This window comes from Phasianus colchicus, chromosome 3 (assembly GCF_987193195.1).
Source record: "Phasianus colchicus chromosome 3, bPhaCol1.hap1.1, whole genome shotgun sequence".
NCBI classification, from domain to species: Eukaryota; Metazoa; Chordata; class Aves; order Galliformes; family Phasianidae; genus Phasianus; species Phasianus colchicus.
Genome location: NC_143438.1, coordinates 54,140,771 through 54,160,371, shown reverse-complemented (window position 1 = coordinate 54,160,371; position 19,601 = coordinate 54,140,771). Strand labels below are relative to the sequence as shown.

Below are 19,601 nucleotides of genomic sequence, written 5' to 3'. Positions count from 1 at the left end.
TGACCCTTCCACCCCAAACCATTCTAGGATATTATGATAAGATGGATTTTTGAATAAAATCTGTTTTACAGCTTATTAGGCCTTTTTAAAACATCCTCAAATGGAAAACCATGCTTTCAAGCACTGAAAGGTAATAACAGTGCATTTCTGAAAATCCACATTTTTTTAGCTTTTCAAACTACAAGAAGTCCACAGCTTTTGAGTACATTTCTTCTCTGATTTAGAGCACTACATTCTACTTCTTTAGATATCCAACTTTCCTCTGAAAGCAGGAATTGGGCACTTTGCACACTTCACTTGTAACAGACAAACTTAATTTGGGGAAAGCAGTTACACAGTAAATACACTCCCATTTAGCATATAAAAATTTGAAATATAACAGTACAAGTAAAATGAGCATGGTAAACTACAAGGACTTCTGACATCTTTACTGAAAATATTTCTGTTGAAATTTCTTTTTGTGCTAAAAATGAAAATGTTCATCAGCCACAAATGCTGAAGTTTCAGTAAACTTGATGGGTGGGAAGAAATAGGGTTTCCTAGGTGAAAAAATACACACAGAAATGTAGGCCTAATGCCAGAAATGTCACATCCTGTACAGAAGTAGCAGAAAACCAAGTTTTACCCGTTTCTGCTTAGATATATTTATTCTGTACAGTCTGCTTATGGTCAGAGATATTGTGGTTTCTGCATAATTACTTTCTCCCAATCAAACTAAATCAAGCAAAAAAAATATTCCTTCATCTAAAAGATAGACAAACAAAATGCAGAGTAATGGCTAACAGCTGTGTAGGTAAGAGTGCAAAGGCAAAAACAGGGAATCCAGGCTTGAACATTACAATAGAGGAGCTGTGAATGGAGATCTGAGAAGTTCAAGCATGAACAGAATGGCTTATTTGCTATGGTAACATTCCCTGATGGGCTACTTGGTTGTGTTTGTCTACCCAACAGTCTTTCCAGGCAGACTGGATCAGAGCAGTGTTCTAGGCAAAAATTAAGATAGCCAGGCACAGTACTGCCAGTTCTGCCTCTCTGCACTGATTTTCCTTAAAAGAAACAGAAGGGACTGACACTGGCCTAACAAGTCACCAACATCCACCTGCTCTTCTTCAGTGAATGCTGGGAGGATTATACTGCAGCACAGAAAACCTCAATTCTTCCCTTTCCTTGGAAAAAGTGAATTAAAGCCAATTATACCACTTGATACTGAAACGGTCTCTGAGAACAACGGGGCATTTATCATTTACTGGGAGAAACTAAATACATTAAGAGGTAAAGGGTTCCTTAGAAACTAACATCTAGACAGAGAGCAAATTCTCATCCATTTTGGTGTAAGAAGTCGTAGAGGACAGGAGTGACACAAGGACATGTGGAAAGAGGCAATCATACATGGGAGGTTGTGCAGCATGGTGGCAAAAATGTCACCGATGACTACAAGGTACCATCACTCCCCATGTTATTTCCCAGTCATGTCCACAGCCCAGGAAAATCAGTGAATTACCTATAGTTTTCCTCCACAAATCCTCCATGTCTTCAGTTTTTATGGTAGTTTACATTATGAAGTAACCTCTGGCAAAAGAAAATGGAGCAACAAAACACTAGTGATGATGTGTCTAATCTGTTCACCACATAACAGAATCATTTCATTGCCCCACAATGGCTCTACATCACTACATTGTAACATATGCAGAAGTTCTTTTTTTCCCCTAGAAAAACTAAGTTCTCCCAGAAGTTAGGCAGAAATATCTTATCCTGCTGCAGGAAGATGTGCAGCTACAAAAAGACAAACGAGACAGGGGATCTCCTAGGCAATTCCTCAGTATGTATTGACAGCCTCACACAGTGTCCCAGGCAGAAATGTTCAAAGAGTCAGGCAGTGCTTCTGTCCTCAGGTATCTCCAAAGAATGAGTTCCACTGTGAGTGCAACTGCCACCATAGCCAGGAGAGCATGCAACATAAGCCATGACACGGCGCTCAGTGGACTCCAGGCAAGCCCCTTCTTAACAGCCCAGCTCCCTTTCTGCAATTGCTGGGAGTAGATAGGGGATGCATTTCAACAGCAGAGAGAAGGAACTGCCCGTTTCATTTTGAAGAACCATCATTGCTGTGGGAGAAATGAAGGGGGGAGGCATTTCCCCACATTGCTCACAGTGGGCTGCATTGCACAGAGCAGGCTGAGCATCCCTATCAACGCCGTGCATCTAGCTCACCAGCCACACGTTCCTCAAACCAAACTCTGTGAGGGTTTCCCAGGCATGCACACAGCACTGTCCATGGCATAGTGTCAAAAGAGTTACTCCGAGGAGAACATTGTTTTGGAAACTTGCTTCTCAGATACAGTTTGCTTCCTCTTCAACAATTTTAAAGCCAAGGAGTTTTTGTTAGTAGTTGTTTTGATTTTCTACTGCTTACTCAGTTGAGGAATATAACAGCTTCAGATTTAGGTTATCCATGTAAAATGTGTTTGGTGATCTCATCTTAATCCCCAGTGGATAACCATCCAGATCGCAAGGTCTAGGAAAAAAGTCTGGCCCCGTTATGCAGGGCTTGAAGATTTTTGTTTGTTTATTTTTTCAAAAAAATTGGAATATCTGGGTGTTTGCTCAATCCAGTACTGAGGTGCAGTTGTAGGCTCACACAAGTCCCAGCCAACACTCCTTGGCCTCAGTCCTTGCTTTTGTAAGAACTGACACTGACCCTTTGAAAAAAGAGTCAAAATCCTTCGTATGCATTACGATAACATAACAACACTCTGTCCCTGTACAGTAACTTGCATCACTGCAGTTTCGAGGTATAGGGAGGTACTAAATGAACTTTGCATTCAGTAAAATTTTCAGTGTTTCATCCATGTGTATTTTATGACAAGAAATGGTACAGAAATACACAGAAGTGTGAAACCGTATGAAAAAAATACAAGCTGCTGTTGCCTTCCTGCAGCCTTAGTAGGTAGGTCACTTCTTTTCCTTCTTTAGCTCCTTGCCCCTACTTTTTTTAAAAGAAATACCAATGTTTTTGTGCCAGAAGAAACAAAAAAAAAAGTTGAAGAATCAATAATAATGTCCACGGAAACTCTCAAGAAAAACATAATGGCAAATACTATTGGATCTTCCCTCATCTGCAATTTTTAAAACATGCCAAGCAAACTACATTTTCTCCACTTGAACATTGTTGATGTATAAGATGGAAAAACAAATTATACTTTTTCTGTCTGTGGCTTTGTCACCTCCACATGGGATTGCAGTGGATCCCATGCAGTAAGAGAATGAACAACACCATTCTCCTTTAAGGAGTTCACAGCATTTCTCATGTTGATCCTAGCAGTTACGTGCCACAAGAGCTGTAATTTTATGAGTAAGATGGAAAACCAAATCCTAGCTACTTATGGTTATGAATACACTAATTCCATGACAAATCACATTTTTGGAGGCTTGTTTCAGAGGCTGGCTGCAGAGCATTCCTTTCCTGGACTTGGTGAGGAACCGTGGCAGAATAGCAAAGTTACCCATGTTCCCTGCTGGGAACAAGGCACCCAGACCTCATCACAGCAGTTCTCAGGCAGCTGGACACATGGTGGGTGAGAAGGGCGCTGACAGAGCGTGCCAGATCGCAGAGCTTGCTCTCAGACAGCCATTCACTATGGGTTTCACTGGTGCAGTAATAAACATTGGACTGAACAAAAAAAAAAAACCTCACATTTGCTGCTACTTTGTCAACTATTTAAAATATTATCTTGATTCTACTCAAAACAGTCTAACAACAGCTCATTCATGCTGAGAGTGCCAGGGAAAAAAATATTTTGTTCACCCCCTCTCTCTGAATACATTCTGTTAGAATGTAGTTTTGGGGATGAAGCAAACAACAAGCTTACCAGAATTGTCAGGTAGCATCAGATTGCCTCTAAAAGTGTCTCTTTTTGGCATGTGCTCATGATCATCCTTCTGACCCCTCTTTTTTGTTTGCTTGCAACAACTTTGCTCTGCATTATAAAGCACAACAGCATTTATGTAAACTCAGCGTCCCCCCAGCAGCCTGAGACTCTTACTACCAGGTCATTTGGTGAATTAATGAGGAAATTATTATAAGATTATCAGTTCAATTTAAAAGACACTGCCTTGGTCTGTTGTTAGTGTCTTTTATTATTGAGTCCAGCTGAGAACTAAACAAGTGTGCTACTAGATGGCATATAATATTTTCAGATTGCTGTACACGGCGGACTATCACTCCACAATTTAAGTTTTAGCACCTTAGCACATTTTTTGTTAGCATTTATGACAGCATCACAATGAAGGAACAAGAGTATATACCATGTACAAGTATATGATACTATTGATGTTACTTCTTCAGGCCACAACAACCCAAGGTCAGCAACTATTGATGTTACTTCTTCAGGCCACTACAACCCAAACAATCTGCACTGTACAGCTTTCTCTTTACAAGCCAATGTTTCTCTGAGAGATTCATGACAGGCTTTATTAATTATTCACCCACTTTCTATCTTTATGCTCCAAAATTTCTGCTGACCATGGAGCTGTGTATGAGGAAGGTTCATGTGGTCCAGTGTCAATAGTTCATTCTTGAAAAGTTGCTATAAAACAGGCAAGGAGGCAAGTCCTAATCAAATTTCCACTCATGATACATGAATAACATTTTTCCCCATCCAGATCAATAGAAGGAAATACATTTATCTAGGAAGTTACCAACTTCTGCCCAATTAAGAGTGACAAAAATTCTCTGTAAGGGAACGTGTTAGAATACTATGAACATTCAGCACAGAGAACACCATGTGTTCATATTAAGGTTACTGGAATTATCATTCATAGGGCTTTGCTATGTGAACTCCTATGTGGAAACAGTTGTACGTGCATCCTCTCCTTTCCTCTAGGATACTCAAGGTGGGAATTAAGTCACTGCCTCTCCCACTCTTGACCCACTGCTCAAAGAACAGTCTTAAGACTCTTTTGTGAAAGAATAGAATCATTCTTGCATATAATGTACAGTATCAGCAATACTTCATTTATCAAGATATTTTATATGCCTTTTGAGAGTCCCCAGTATGAGGAGAATTCCTTTAGTCTAACTCTTGTTTACGCAGCATGAAATTTTTAGTGATTTTGTTGCTTATCTTGTCTGTTATATGATTTACATTAATCTATTTCCTTAAAAAGCATACAATAAAAAAAAAAAAATGGGAAAAAAAAAGTCAACAGAAGAACAGGCCAACTATGAATTGACATAGGACATTTCATGAGTCACTAGATTCAAATCCCTTAAAATTACTGTTTCTTTGAAACTTTAATGCTCTGAAGTGCAATTTCCCCTTTTTCTACAATTCGTATAAGATCATTTTATTGATATTTTTCAATAAATCCTTCATGAAATAGATAGCCATGCACCTCAAGCTTTCCAGAGTCCTTTCTTAAAAAAGACACCTGCTGTTCATGCTAAAGAAAGTAGGAACAAGTTTCATATTCATCCCATATGGTCTTCACAAGCAGATGTTTAAAGAAAAAGAAATGAAAAATAGCCATAAACATCACATAACATCAATTTGATAGCATTTTTACCTTTTAATGGTTCCTTGAAACACCTGTGTGTGATCTGACTTGGACCTGCCAACCACAGGGAATCCACCATGGCTTGTGCTTGCAAGAAGCCAAGCCAATGAGGCAATGTTTTCCTTCAGGTGAAGGACTCTCACGTTAGGCTCCATGACATCTCTGGCAGAGAACAATTCTAGGTTCAGCCTGAAAGGCACAAAGCAGACAGACAAAGGATCATTTAGTAAGTAAACAGGAAATGAAGCATGCTGTACCATGTTAGTATTTGATGAGTTTATAAACTGTTAGTAAATTACTTCAAGATGGAAGTGAATTTGCTTTATTTGCAAGTTAAAAAATATAATTACTCAATAAAATCCCTTATCAAGCATTGCCTTTCTTTGTGTGAGAGATATGATAAATTCAACCATATGCACGACATGGTCATCTTAGAATATTATAAGAGTTACTTATCAATTTGCATGTCTTCTCTCATTAAATATATATATATATATATATCTTTAATCTGAACTGAAATCCTCTGGAATTCTGGTTGATTTCAAATAGTTTAATATTCAGCATTTTGGAGAAATTCAGCCTTTCACTCATTATTGTAATATTTGTTGTTGCATCAGTAGCATTTAGGAAGATAACCCCTTCAAAATTTTCTTACATCTTGTATTCATTTTTTTCCAATATTTTGTAACATTTTTCAGGTTCTAGGCAAAGTTTCAGGAAATGTGAACATACATTAATTGAAAAACTTGTATACCCTTACTTCTGACACTAGGGTTAGATGAAAAACAAACACAAAATTCAGCCATTTCTGCAGAATTACAGTAAGTCAGATTCTGACAACTGAAGTCAGTGAACTTCTCTAGTTTTAAACTTGTTTCATTCTCTCTGTTTTTCAAAAATACATTAATTATTCTGATTATCTTGACACATCATAAGCCAGAATCTCCTGTTCAGACACAGGCTGACACAAACCATAGACAGAGACAACTGGAGCATAAATTTGCCCACATCCTGTTTTACCAATGTACCTTTCATCCCTGTGGTAAGAGCAACTATTTCCATCTGTTGTTAATTATTGTCCTTCCCCCTGAGAGACACAGGGTGATTTTTTCAAGGCAGTTACTCCAATGTTCTGTGATGTGACCACCTGCCTAAGAGCAACTGACCTGAGAAGACAGTACAATTCATACATGGCATCAACATACACAGCTGTTAAATAAGTTTCTTCTTCTAAACTGAGATGGATTTAAATGAATCTGAAAAAGAACAGTCTTGTGTGGATTGAATCACGTCAGACCTGTACTATTATATGAAACAGACTACAGGCGTTGAAGATTTGGAACACCATCTTATTACAGTCAAAGATCCAGAATACCATCTCATGGAAAAATGAATCTCTTTGAACATTTTCTTTCTGAGATAAAATGAGTAGTGGTTTATCAGTATTTAGTACGAGTCAGTCAAAACAACACTGAAAAATCCAAATGATTTTGTTTTTAATTCTTGATTTTAGAGTATTCCCAGTTGATGCGATACAAGTAATGGAAGTAAGTGGGAACCAAAGATGCTGCTCAAGATGAGCTATTGTCAGAAGTCTGCAGTTGTGGCTGTTTGTTGGAAAATTATATTTTCATAAATGAGTAACTACTGTTTGTCCTCATCCTCTTTTCCATCTCTAGAGGCCAAACACAAATCTGTATTTGCTTGTCGTAAGCTGTGTCTATAAATGACATACACTGTATTGCTAATAAAAATACTGTACCTAGCACAGTGGATACAGTGTAAAAAAATGATTAATTATAACTGTTCACTGAATTATGTGACGTGCAAACCCTGAATGATTTCTCAATAAGAACAATGTGAATACTGCTACATTACAACAGTTTCTAGAGTGTAAGAACATTTTCCAGTTTCACAACTTTACATTTTTGCTCTATTGCATGGAAAGCAAATGTTCCAAATTACTGCAGAAGTCTATGAAACATCCATAGGTTTTCTCAAATCAGCCATTTGTACAAAAGTAAGGCATAACTTTTTACACAGTTTTGTTATCTTGGCTTTTTCTGGTATCATGAAGTGTCTGTATCGTCTACACCATTATCATAGGGCAGCTTTTTCAGAGTAAGACAACACACTAATGATTGGTACTGATTTAGTGCTCATTGGCAGTACATTTCTTTCAATTACCCTTCCATTTATTACTGTAAAGAACAATCTTGCTCTGAGAGGAAAGCAAGTAAAATAGTTATCTTACAGAAGACGGTTATGAGGCCAAAGCATCTTTGAATAAAAGAAGGCACTGGGTGTCTTACTACTGGCTGCTGTCACTAATCAGAAGTCCCTGTTCATCTACTGTCAGAAAACCGAACCTGTTCTTCATTGTCAGATCTGAACGTGGCTAAGTAGTCATTTTTCTCATGCCAAGAGTCACAGATCTCCAGCCTTCCCCACTATGGGAGTCTCCATTTGTCATTCAACCTACTATATGCTCTGAGGTTCCTCCTTCTGTGCAGCTGCGGTTCAAGCTGATGTTAAATGAGTACTCAACACACTTCTGCCAGGAACAGCCTTTACAACAGCTGGGATCCAGAGCTAGCAGAGGAAGCTTGCAGAAGAGCCAGAAGGAGAACACTAACAGTGAGGAGGAGGATGAAAACTATTTCAGGCACCTACAGATGCATAGCCCCACCAACAGACGTGCTAACTGCCCAGACCATGCTCACAGCCCTTTGGGCGGTAGTGCTCCCTGCAGATATGTCATATTGCAAAACCTATATATATGCCCAAATGCTTCCCAAGGACACTTTGCTTAGCTGGTGAGTGCCACTGCTGTTGCACATCGCTATTTATGTAACAAAGCCCTTGATTTCAGAATGTAATTTCAAGCAAGGACATTTCATTTATCATTTTGAAAATTCCTGGAGTAGCAAGAGGTACTTACATTTGGATTTTATCCTGTGAATCTTTCTCACATGTTTAGACTTACCTCAAGGAGAGACACAATGCTACAGTCATTCTACTAAAATAGATCTAGTGTAAATTTTTCTTTTATAGGACACGTGAGAACTTTTTCTCCCAAAATGTAATTCACGACAATAGTGTAATATGTTATAGTATTAAGGCTATTTCACTGAGGTTATGATATCCGAGTTTCAGGTTCCTTTTAAGAGCACATCCACGACTAGGGATATAACATGGAACAAAGAAAATCTGCTTTACGACATAAATAGGACGGTCATTTGGTAAGAAGCCAATATCGCTGAGTGGTAAACTGTCTTAAAGTGATTCATGGAAATGTAGTTTAGGCCCTGTTGCTATTAAATCCAGTGGAAGTTTTCCCACTGAAATAAATTGTTAAGGATCTAACCATAACAGATCTAATCATAACATGGAGGTTTCCTTAGACAACATGCAATACAAGGGAACCTCTCCTCATATAGAGTTTACTCTGTATTTTATGCAAGTTTCAAGTGATTAAAAGGACTTAAAGGGTGGTGGGAGGGAAAGAAGCATAATCCTAACTCAAACATACTTTAGGGACCAAGGTGCATGAGAACGGAGGCAGTGTTGCTCGCTTGGATTTATTCATGTACTTGCCCTCATCTTTTTTAACCGTCTCTCCATTTCTGCACTGAGAGTGTTTATGCACTGACTTGCCACAGGCCATCCTGCTCAGAGCAGCCCAAGATTTTATTTGGGCTTCTTGTAAACCATTGTTTTATTGCCCTGACTGGCCACAGTAACTTGTATAAATAGTTCTCAGGATCTTGTTTTGGGGTTTGCTTAATGTTTGTGGTGATTTCTGAGATCAGTTAGGCAGAGTGAGAACGCTGAACAATTGAATAGACAGGCTAAAAGAAGCATTATCAAGCTGGAGATCATTACAGTGACTTACCTTTGTTATAAATGCATTACCAAGTATTAGAATGATTCAGTTCCAGTTTCTACTATTATGCATTTTCTGTGACTATGGCTTTCTTTTTTTAAAATGCACTTCACTCGGCCAGAAAAAAATAAGCAGATTTTTTTCATGATTTTCATTTTAGTACAAAACACATCCCATGGTTATGGAGACCTGCTGCTAAATTATGAATAGAGGTTATTAGTGTTAGCTTTCTTTTTCTCTGACATCTTTACAAAAAACCCTATTATGAATAAACTCAAAACATGGCAGAAAGCTGCTTACATTTAATTTCTTTTATTTTTAGGGTTTGTATTTTGTTTTAAGTAATAAAAAGACATACAAGCAACAGACCCACAAATGTTCTTTTCAATAAGTCATTTGGTTTAAAAAAAAAAAAATCTTACCTTAAATTTGTGCATCAATATTGATCTCACTATACAGTAGAATTGTAGATATACACAGACAATGCTTATCATAGGCAGATGACTGAATTGAGTAGATTTGCAAGTGAATCAGTGAATTTTGTGAAAAAATTATTCTTTCAGTATGTTCCAGAATAGTCACTGAGATCAATAGAGGGAAACAAAAAAGCTCTATGAAAACTAATTGCACTGGAAAAGGATATCACAGAATTTTTTAATTGATTTGCTCTATTCAGTGCTAACCCCTGAAATAGATATATATTTAAACTGCTATAAAATGAAATTAAATGAAGTAAAGCATGGTGTAAAATGATGCAAGTGCATTCATGCTAGCAATGTGCTTTCATCTAATTAGATCTATTTAAAATCAGTTCTCAGTGGAACTTTGCACAGCAGACAAGGCCTACAACTCCTTGCTGTCTTATTTTAGTTGAACACTAAACGGAGGGAGGAATTCTTCTGTTAAACCAGGAGCCAGAAGTTTGGCAGAGTTCAGTCTCTGTTCAGTGTATCTACAAATATTTATACTGACTGTAAGATGACAAGCTTCCCAGCATCTCCTGGTCCTGGCTCCCTCCATATCCTTAAATGAGGGGACATTCAGCTATTCAGTCCAATGGCCTTTTGATAGCATAGCACTTACTGTGAAATGTGTTGTTTGGGTTAACTGAATGTCTCTGTCACTTATTTCCCAGAGAGGATTTGAAAGTTATATATGTTTAGCAACTACTGTATGCTAAAGACAAATGGATTTCTCATAATCTGCTGGGAAAATGTCTCTACTACTTGAAAAACTGCAGAACAAAAAAAAAAAAAAAAAAAAAGGAAAAGAAAAGAAACAGATAAGGAAGATTTTGTGTTTCATAAAAGAAATGGAGGGGGTATCACGGGATGTTTGTAGGTTTTCTGCTAAGACCTTGTTTCTGTGTTTTTCCCTTATGAAGTTTTTCCCACCAGCACTGTCAGTATAAAATGCCACCATGTTAGAAAAACAGCAGCTCCTAGTCATAGATAGAGTTGTTTATAGGAGAGTATTTAGTTTTAAAAAAATGCATTCTGTTATGCATCAGACCTTGGGATAAGCAGATAAAGCTGTATGTAAGCGCAGCCACTTGCTGGAGCTACTCAAAGAGCAACTTAAAAATTAATGCCCCAAGCACACCATGTTCTGAGTTGTAGGTAAAAACACAAAAGACTTAGCTCTTGGCTCAGCTTTCACAGTGCAGGTCCAAAAACAAATTGAGATTGTAACTAGCTGCCTAATTTAGTAAAGAGCCATGTCTGACATGGGGCACTGCACCACGGCTATTGAAGGGCAACATCCAATGGGCATGACCTGTTTTTTTTCTGCTTATGGAAGACTACCTTTGCCAGAAGTGTGGGAGATCCAAAATCACCTCATCCATGGGAGATCTGTACTCTCACCTTAAGGTCTTAAAGATGGGGGCATGCTACAGTAACCATGCTCTCAGGGAACTGGGAGCAAATGCTCTTAAACCAAGGACATTTGGCAGCACTATCAGTAAAGCAGGCCTCATACAGGAAATATGTATATGGCTCTAAAGAGACTATACATCTGTGAATGGTTGCATTGTGAACTGCAGTTCACCAGTGGTCATCATATATAAATGTTTCTCAAAAATTCTGTTAGTACAGCCTTCCTCCTCGCTGCAGCAGGTTTTTCACCAAGTGGGAGAAGCAAACAACCTATAGTCATTTACAAGTGTACATTTTTTCCAGAATTCATATTTCCTGTATCCTTGGAATTCTCTCCTCAGTCCTCCTCAGGATCATGGCGCTGCATTTCAAGCATCTATGCTGTACAGCAAGGAGCAACTCTGGGATACTGCATAAACTTCATCAGCAGAAAACATCAGGCACAGCAACACACCTAAAAGCCTTCCCCTCTCCAAAGAGACCAGTAAGATGCCTCTACATCTAGCTATGCAGTATTTTCTCTTCTAGTAGGTAAACATCTACTAGAGAAAAAAGCCAAACTTTTCCTAATAACTGAATGATTAATAAATTCAATACCTGTATTCAAAATACGTGCTCCACAGACATGCACATTTACACATTATCCCTTGTATCTGTAGTCCTTGTGACATACAGATGTGGATAGGTGAACACAGAAAAACCTAAACAGGGATCAGCTGTCTTGATGTCTTATGCGTTAATGCTGGTGGGCATACTACTTATTACTAGTGTATTCAGAATGGGAATGACTCAGTTATCTTTGCATTTTCCAAGTTATTATCTTAGCCTGTAAGAATCTTTTTTTGTAAGAAGGAAATCTTAAGATTGTGTGGACTCTATCTGCCCTGGCATTATATCCAATCAGAGGCAAAGAAAGTCATTTCTCAAAATGACACAAATACAAGCAACTTAAATTCAAGTAAATGTTTTGAACAAACTTCCATAGAAATAAAGTGAGAAAAACAATTAAACTGTGTGCTAAAATAAATGTCTCACGATCTTGCCTATAACTGAACAAACAGGAAAACTGATGATCTCTGGATAGATCACTGCAAAGCAACGTCCAAGGGAAATTCGCAAAATATGAAGTTGGCTCTTGCACTTCAAATGCAATGACATGATGAGTTTCTTGCAGATGTATGCCAAAAAAACTAATACAAACTGGAAAGAAGAGAGGAAAGCTCCTGTGAGACCATTTACATAAAAGCTTCATTCAGGGCCTCCACCCTCATGTACTGTACCAGCCACCTTAGCCTTTCCACTCTGCCTGTTCCAAGAAAACACTGACTAGTATGTTAGAAATGTTGGCTTAAAAATGTTTGGGAATGGACAGTGACAGCAGTGTATATTTTAATAACCAGATAGATTATCAGATGATCTTTTGTCAAAATTATGTACAGAGATTTAGGTCTAATGAACCACAAAATGAGTAAACTAAAGCAATACAGATGGAAAAATATATGAAAAAAGAGATTTCTGATTGCTCAGTACCTCTGAGAATCAGTCACTTTCTAATGGATAAAAGTAGTTAGGTTATTAAAAAATAACATTGGTATCTGGAGATAAAGATTATACCCTATTCTCAGTCCAGTAAATATAAGCTTGTGATGCTTATAAGCAGGATTCTGAGCAAAGGCAGTCCTCCTTCCATTTGTACTTGCATTGGGAAATGTATTCAAACCCTCAAACTGCAGCATTCCCATTTTTAAAATACTAGCACATTTCTTATACCAAGGCATATCAGGAACCATAATAAAACTCTGCTAGTCACTAGCGGCTTTCTCCAGCATTCAGTCCTTGAGTCAGTTCATGTTTAACATTTTATCAGTGATCTGAATACAGGAGTTGAATGCGTCCTTAGCAAGTTTGTTGACAGTACTAAACTGGGAGGTACTACTGGAAAGATGAGAGGCCTTACAGAGGGATCTAGATACACTAGATGTGTATGACACCCTTTGTGTCAACCCTAGAACAGGCAGGAAGGTGGTGAGCATCACGGTCAGCTTTCTTCCAGGATTAACTAAAGAAGCAGAGAAGCTCAGTGATCAGAGTCACTTTTCAAGACACAAACTAGTGTCTGTTTCGTGATGTAGCTAATGGGAGAAGCACTCCATAGGTTCTCTGTTAAAAGAAGCAGTAAGAGCAGGGCATATAGAAGGAAATGGCCTCAAGTTGCAGCAGGGGACATTCAGGTTGCATATTAGGAAAACCTTCCCCAAAAGAGCGGTTGGACAATGGAACAGGCTTTCCAGGTTGGTGGTAGAGTCACTATCTCTGGAGGCATTCAAGAAACATGGGGATGTGATAATTAGTGACATGGTTTAGTGGGGAATTTCTGGTGGTACATGGGCAGTTGGACTAGATGATCTTAGAGGTCTTTTCCAACCTTAAAGCTTCCATGATTCTATTTTGTGCTTTTTCCTTGTTGTAAATACATAATTCTTTCTGTCATGACAACCACTATGAGAAATTCCTAACACGTTTTTACGAGGATGTAGCAACACTCACAAGAACAGAAAAGGTGGCATAGACATGAACAGTGAAGAGAATTCATTTCAGCTTAAAGTGAACTCAGAAGCAGTCTCCAGCACTATAATAAACGTAATGTCTCTACATGTAACTCAAGAACACCAAAATACAACTCCTGTATAGATGAACATTTGTATTCCAATAACCAGCAAGGATTCCCAAGGGACTTCAGTGAGCTTTGAGTCAGAACCGTCACTTCTTGAATGAATTCAAAGAGTTGTTCAATGACATCTTCATGAGATTGGCTGCTCTGCCAGCACAGCTGGATTTTCGGTAAGGTTGGCTGGCTTTAAGTGGAAACTGTCAGCATCTGCCAAGAGGGCCAGACACCAGCACAGTCTCAAGCAATTAGTGGAATACCCATCCAGTGGCTGGGGATGATGTGTGTACGTGTGCATGCTCCACCTGTGTGTAACCACATCTGAAAGCTGTGGTGGTATCTATACAGACAGCATCAGCTTGTCCTCCCAGGTGAGTCACTGGAGAGCCTCCTTCTAGCCATGTCAGCAGAAGCCATGTTGTTTCCCACAGCTGAAAGTCGCTGCATGAATTTTTTGCATACAGACCTATAGGAGCAGGAGTGGCTCGCTCACTGCCAGACAGCTAGCTCTGAAACACAGGTTATTAGTTCCAGATGCTGCTTCAGTGCACTTCCTCCAGTGGAAAGTGTGCAGTAGTAACTTCTTTTGGTTTCACAGGACTCCCCAGAAATGGAAAACACATCAAAAGTCCATGTGGATTTGTCATCCTTCCCTCAACATCAAGCAGTCTGCAGTGCCAACTGAGACATCTGTGGAAAGACTTCTTTACAATCCAAAGGGACCTGTGTCACATTTGCTAATGGTGCTTTGACATATGAAGCCTGCCTCCCAGTGGGCCTTACAGCAAGAACCATAACCTCCTTATTAAGCTCCTGCCCATTGAGACAGCACGCCCAATGCTTGCAGCAGGCTTGCCAACCCCATGGTGGTCTCATTCACATTTGACCCTGCTTTTGATAGGTGAAAGAAGTACCTTGAGTCAGAAACCAGAGGAAAAGAACAACTGCTTAAAGATGATTCTATGATTCAACATTTGTTATTTGTCTCTTCGTGCTTCTACATCTTCTCCCAGAACTTTACCCAAATGCACCAACATCAGACTTTAAACAGCTTATAAGTTTGTTTCCCTTAAAAATTTCACGACAGAGTACAATATTCACTTGCAAATTCAAAACATTTTCTTCCTAGCATGCAGTGATTGTGATCAGTATGCAATCTGAGCAGAACATACCATTTACATATTGAATACTGCAGGAGGGGTGGAAATCCAGCATAAATTGTTCATTAAAAAAAAAATGCAGGAGAAGCTGAGCCTGCACATTTTAGACATATCAAAAAAATATAGTTTCTCAGAGCCTGAAAACATCCCAGTGTAAAACACTTTGGGCTTGTGAAAAGGTAATCATGCAAATACACAGACCCTGTGTAAACACTAAATTATTTACAAGTTCCTCCAAGGATTTCAGTCAGACAACTTGTTGGCTCATCTTCACCATCCTCGTCATTATTTTCCTGTATCCATGCTTGCATTGTGTATACTGGGTTCTGAGGACTGCAGTGACTATCAACACACTTCAAAGTACAGGAGGTCAGCAGGGAGCTATTAGCCAGCCCACAGCCCTTTGTGTGAAAGGAGGGTGCTGCTGGCCAGGCCGTCACAAGCCTTGCTCTCAGCCAGCACCATGCTTATTCCTCATCTGCTCCGTGTGACATTGATGGCACAGCATTAGCTACAGCTCTCATCCGGACATTTTGGGAAAGGGAATGGCTAAGGGTCGGAAAGGTTTATTTTAGTTTGGAAGGAGAGTTGTATCTGCTGGTATTTATTGTAATATGGGAAGAGTGATTTGTTTTGTTTGTTCAGATTCCACTCTAAAAATAAACAGTAAGGCAATCAAAATCTTGGGCATCTTTGTATAGTTTTACCAATGTAAATAAAGTCACTTTGATTCATGTGGTACCTTTAGATAAACAGTCAAAATTAGAGGAGGTTGAAAATCATCTTCTAGAGTTCAGAAGGCTTTTCATTTAAGAACTGACAATACTTTACTAACACAACAGATTCTGAAAGCCACATGAGGTATGTAAGCATTTTCTCTAAATGAGAAAATTGGGGAAAAAAATTGTTTTGATCAAAGCAATACAATGAAACGGGTCAGATCTGACAACAGAACTGCAAGTTCCACTTGGTCTCCTGCTTCTGACCATATAGCCTTCCTTTCTGCTTCATCTGAATATTTGCATTGATACTATTATCCTGTTTGCATGTGATGTTTTCCTAAGAGACATTATGCAGATTTGGACTCTGAGATCACTTCATGTTAAATTTTAAATTTGGGATGAAATTTAATATTAAAAAAATCTGAAAGAACAGTGTCTCTTGTCTTTGAAGCTTGAAACTGAAAAGGCCCTTTACATCATTTTTGTAGATCATTCACTGTCATTAAGTGTTTTTCCCCAAAATCCTGTGAAGGGAGCTAATCAGATCTCTGAAAACTACAAGCTAAAGAGCATCATTCATCACTACCTGTCAGAGAGCAAGAAGTACACCAGTAATGTAAGTATCCAGGTTAACATACACCTGCAACTCTGCCCAGCTGATAATTCACCTCTCATTCACATTAAGACAACCTTCTTCATATAGGTTCATGCACACCAAATCCATGTGCACTTTTTTTAGGAACAGTTCTGGGTAATTTGGAGCCAAAAACTGTCTGAAGGAAGCAAGGAAATACCGGCTTCTTTCCAGAATACCAAGACTGTGAAGGTAGAAAGGCTAGATATTTCTGCAGAGATCTGGTGCAGGGCAGGAGGGCACAGTTAGTCCTTTCAGCCATCTCACATGAGCACCACCAAGCCCATGCTAAAAACAAGGCAAGGTAGTGCAGCTACTCTTTATAAAGCACATCAAGTTACATCTTGCCAAAGCTGTGGCCCTGCCACAGGATTTTATGGTTTTGTATAGGTGCTTTCCAGATAATGGAATCATGCTAAACTCAAAGCTCATAAGAAAAGAATAGGCAAAAAAAAAAAAAAAAAAAAAAAAAGGATGAAAAACAGCCCTTTGCCATGTTTGCTTATGCCTGACAGAGGAGCAACTTAAAGTCCGTATGTAATTTTAATAAATTTCATCCACATCTCAACATCTTCCCTCTATCATTTCTCCAGCAGCCAGACTTCTCCCCAGTCAAAGCATGGCCTTGTTACAACAGCTCCCTTTTTCCTTTGTGCAGCCAGAACAAGATCCAGCTCCTACCACAAACACTCTACAAAAGGGAGACTGGATGCCTTCTGATGAGAAAACTTTGCCAAGTCCACCCTTAATGATCCCTTTCAGGATGAAAGCGCCAAGTGGCTGTGGGACACGCTGGCTTTTCAAGGAGGTGAGATGGGGTGCACCACATGCAACCTAGTGAAAAGTCTCAGAATGAACACTTGTGTCAGCAAGATGAGTGAGGAAATTTTAGTATACCAGTTACTAGTCTAGGCTCAAACCAAAAGCATACCCCCAAAGTCTGGTGATTTTCAAAATCCAAAGCCTCATCTAAAAAGTTTGCTAATTACACTGATTTCTGTAACAGGCCAAACCAGGACATTGGATTCCAAATAACCCTCCAACTTGCGTTGGCTCAGACTCTGGATCCAATGTCTGCGGTGTGGGAGAAGAGAAAACCAGAAGGGATAAAGGAAAAAAATCACCCTTGCTCCGTGGATCTCTAATACAGGGCCACCTCTGATACACTTTAAAAAAATATATAATGAGACCACTATAATATATATTCCAGCCAAAATTCTTGGCTCCCAAAATCAGCTTTATATGGTATGCAATATAGAAACACCCAGGAGACACTATAAGAACTTTGACAAGGCTAATATTAAGCTAGAACAAAACAGAACTACTGGCACCAGCTCCACTCAGCTCTTAAGTAAACTTGTCCCATTAAAAAGTAGCCTCTAAGATATTTTCTCTCTGAAGTGTATAGTAGCTTATAAAAAGCAGGAAGGGTTGCCAAGATGTGGATGTGTTCAAGTACTCCTTACCCTCATTAAAGAACATTCCCTGGCAGCCAGCAGCTCGGAGCATTCCAGTGAACCAGATTTTATAAGAGGGGTGTTTACGGTGGTGTAAGACGTAAGCTGGAAATCATGGTGCACCGTAGCAGCCATGTACTAAATACAGCTGTCTTTGGGGCCTTATCAGTCAGGGCACAGGATACAACTTGCAGAATGGTCAAGGAAATTCAGATATAAATGAGTATTAAGAAAACAAACGTCAAGGCTTTCTGCTCTGTAGGAAGAAAGATTTCGAGAGATTCCAGTGCCTGCAGAGGAGTTAGGTAGTGGAAAACCATGGAGGACTTGGGTCTCAATTCCACTGGTTTCATATGCAACACGGAGATGTCTTCAAAGCAAGTAATTATGTAATTTAGCGTCTTAATGTTCCCACTTATTTCCATAGGAGTTAGGAGTTAAATTATTTTGTGGGTCTGGCTTTTACTTGCCTTGATCATTTAAAGACTACTTTCCCTTTTCATTTCAGTGTCCAACAAATCTTCTGCCTGGGGGCGTTGTCCACTGGAAGAGGAATCAACTAATTATCTAAAACAGAAGATCTTTCCATCTGTAACACCTCTGAAGAAAAAGGAATGAGAAGATCTGCATTTCTCTCTTACAGTATGAGTGCTAAGTGCATATAAATATCTGTTGTTCTCTAGAGTTTCTCATTTTTCCTCCCTGCTACCACCTAGTCACTGTTTTTCCAAAGGCTTTTCAGTTTCACTTGAAGAAGGGTCCCCATTTTTGTGGCTCTAAAGCAAGCTGATAATTATCCAAACCATTCATACTGCATACGGAAATACAATTTATCACCTGATAAATGATAAATGCATGATAAATGCATGATAAATACATGATAAATACATGCTGTCAGTAGCTACACAGCTGACCTTATTCCTTGTTATGTTTGGGGGAATCCAGAAGTGCACAATTTATATATTTTGTGATCTCAGACAATAGTTAGTATCATTGAAGAAAAAGGATGCTAAACCTGCCCCATATGAACCTGTGCTTTGCCAGAGCAGGGATAAGCTTGTTGCAAATGCTCAGCTAAGCTGCTCCATCAAGAATAAGGAAACAGCCTGTGCAAAATGACAGCTGGGTACAGACACGTGAAGAGTCCCAGAGTGGAATACTCCCACACAGACTCTGAATACCCCCAGAGTGGAACTTAAAAACAGCAAAGGATCAGATAGTCAGAACAGTCCCTCTTTGATAAAAGACTAGAGAAGCAGATAGGCAGGCTCCCATAGCATCTTGTTAGCTGCAGGACCAGTAAGATAGAAAGCAAATGAGATAACTTAGTCTGCATGGAAAATGCATGAAAAGGAAAGTCCCAGCCTTGCACCTTTCTGTAGAATTTTTACTCAAGTTTCAGGGATGCTCAGAAGTGAACAAGAAGCAGAGATGTGGGAATGTGAACACAGAGGTTTTTTTGTGTTTTGTTGTTGTTGTTGTTTCTGTCTCATATGAATCTGTGTTTTTGTTTTTTATGGCTAGGGAAAGTACCAGGAGTTTGCTTTTAGAATGCTTACAAAGACTACATGTGAGGCATCAAATGTTTAAATTATCACACAACTTTAAGAGGTGGATCATCAGTCCAGAGTTGCCTCAAGT

At 39.0% G+C, this 19,601-nt stretch overlaps 1 protein-coding gene across 1 annotated transcript in view; it reads right to left on the bottom strand.

Moving 5' to 3' along the window:
- LOC116242197 (chloride channel protein C-like) overlaps positions 1-19,601 on the bottom strand; it is a 76,407-nt gene that overhangs the window by 14,144 nt on the left and 42,662 nt on the right. The window contains exon 13 of the mRNA XM_031612841.2: positions 5,566-5,745. Coding sequence (XP_031468701.2) covers positions 5,566-5,745 — 180 coding nt within the window. The remainder of the gene's footprint in view (positions 1-5,565; positions 5,746-19,601) is intronic.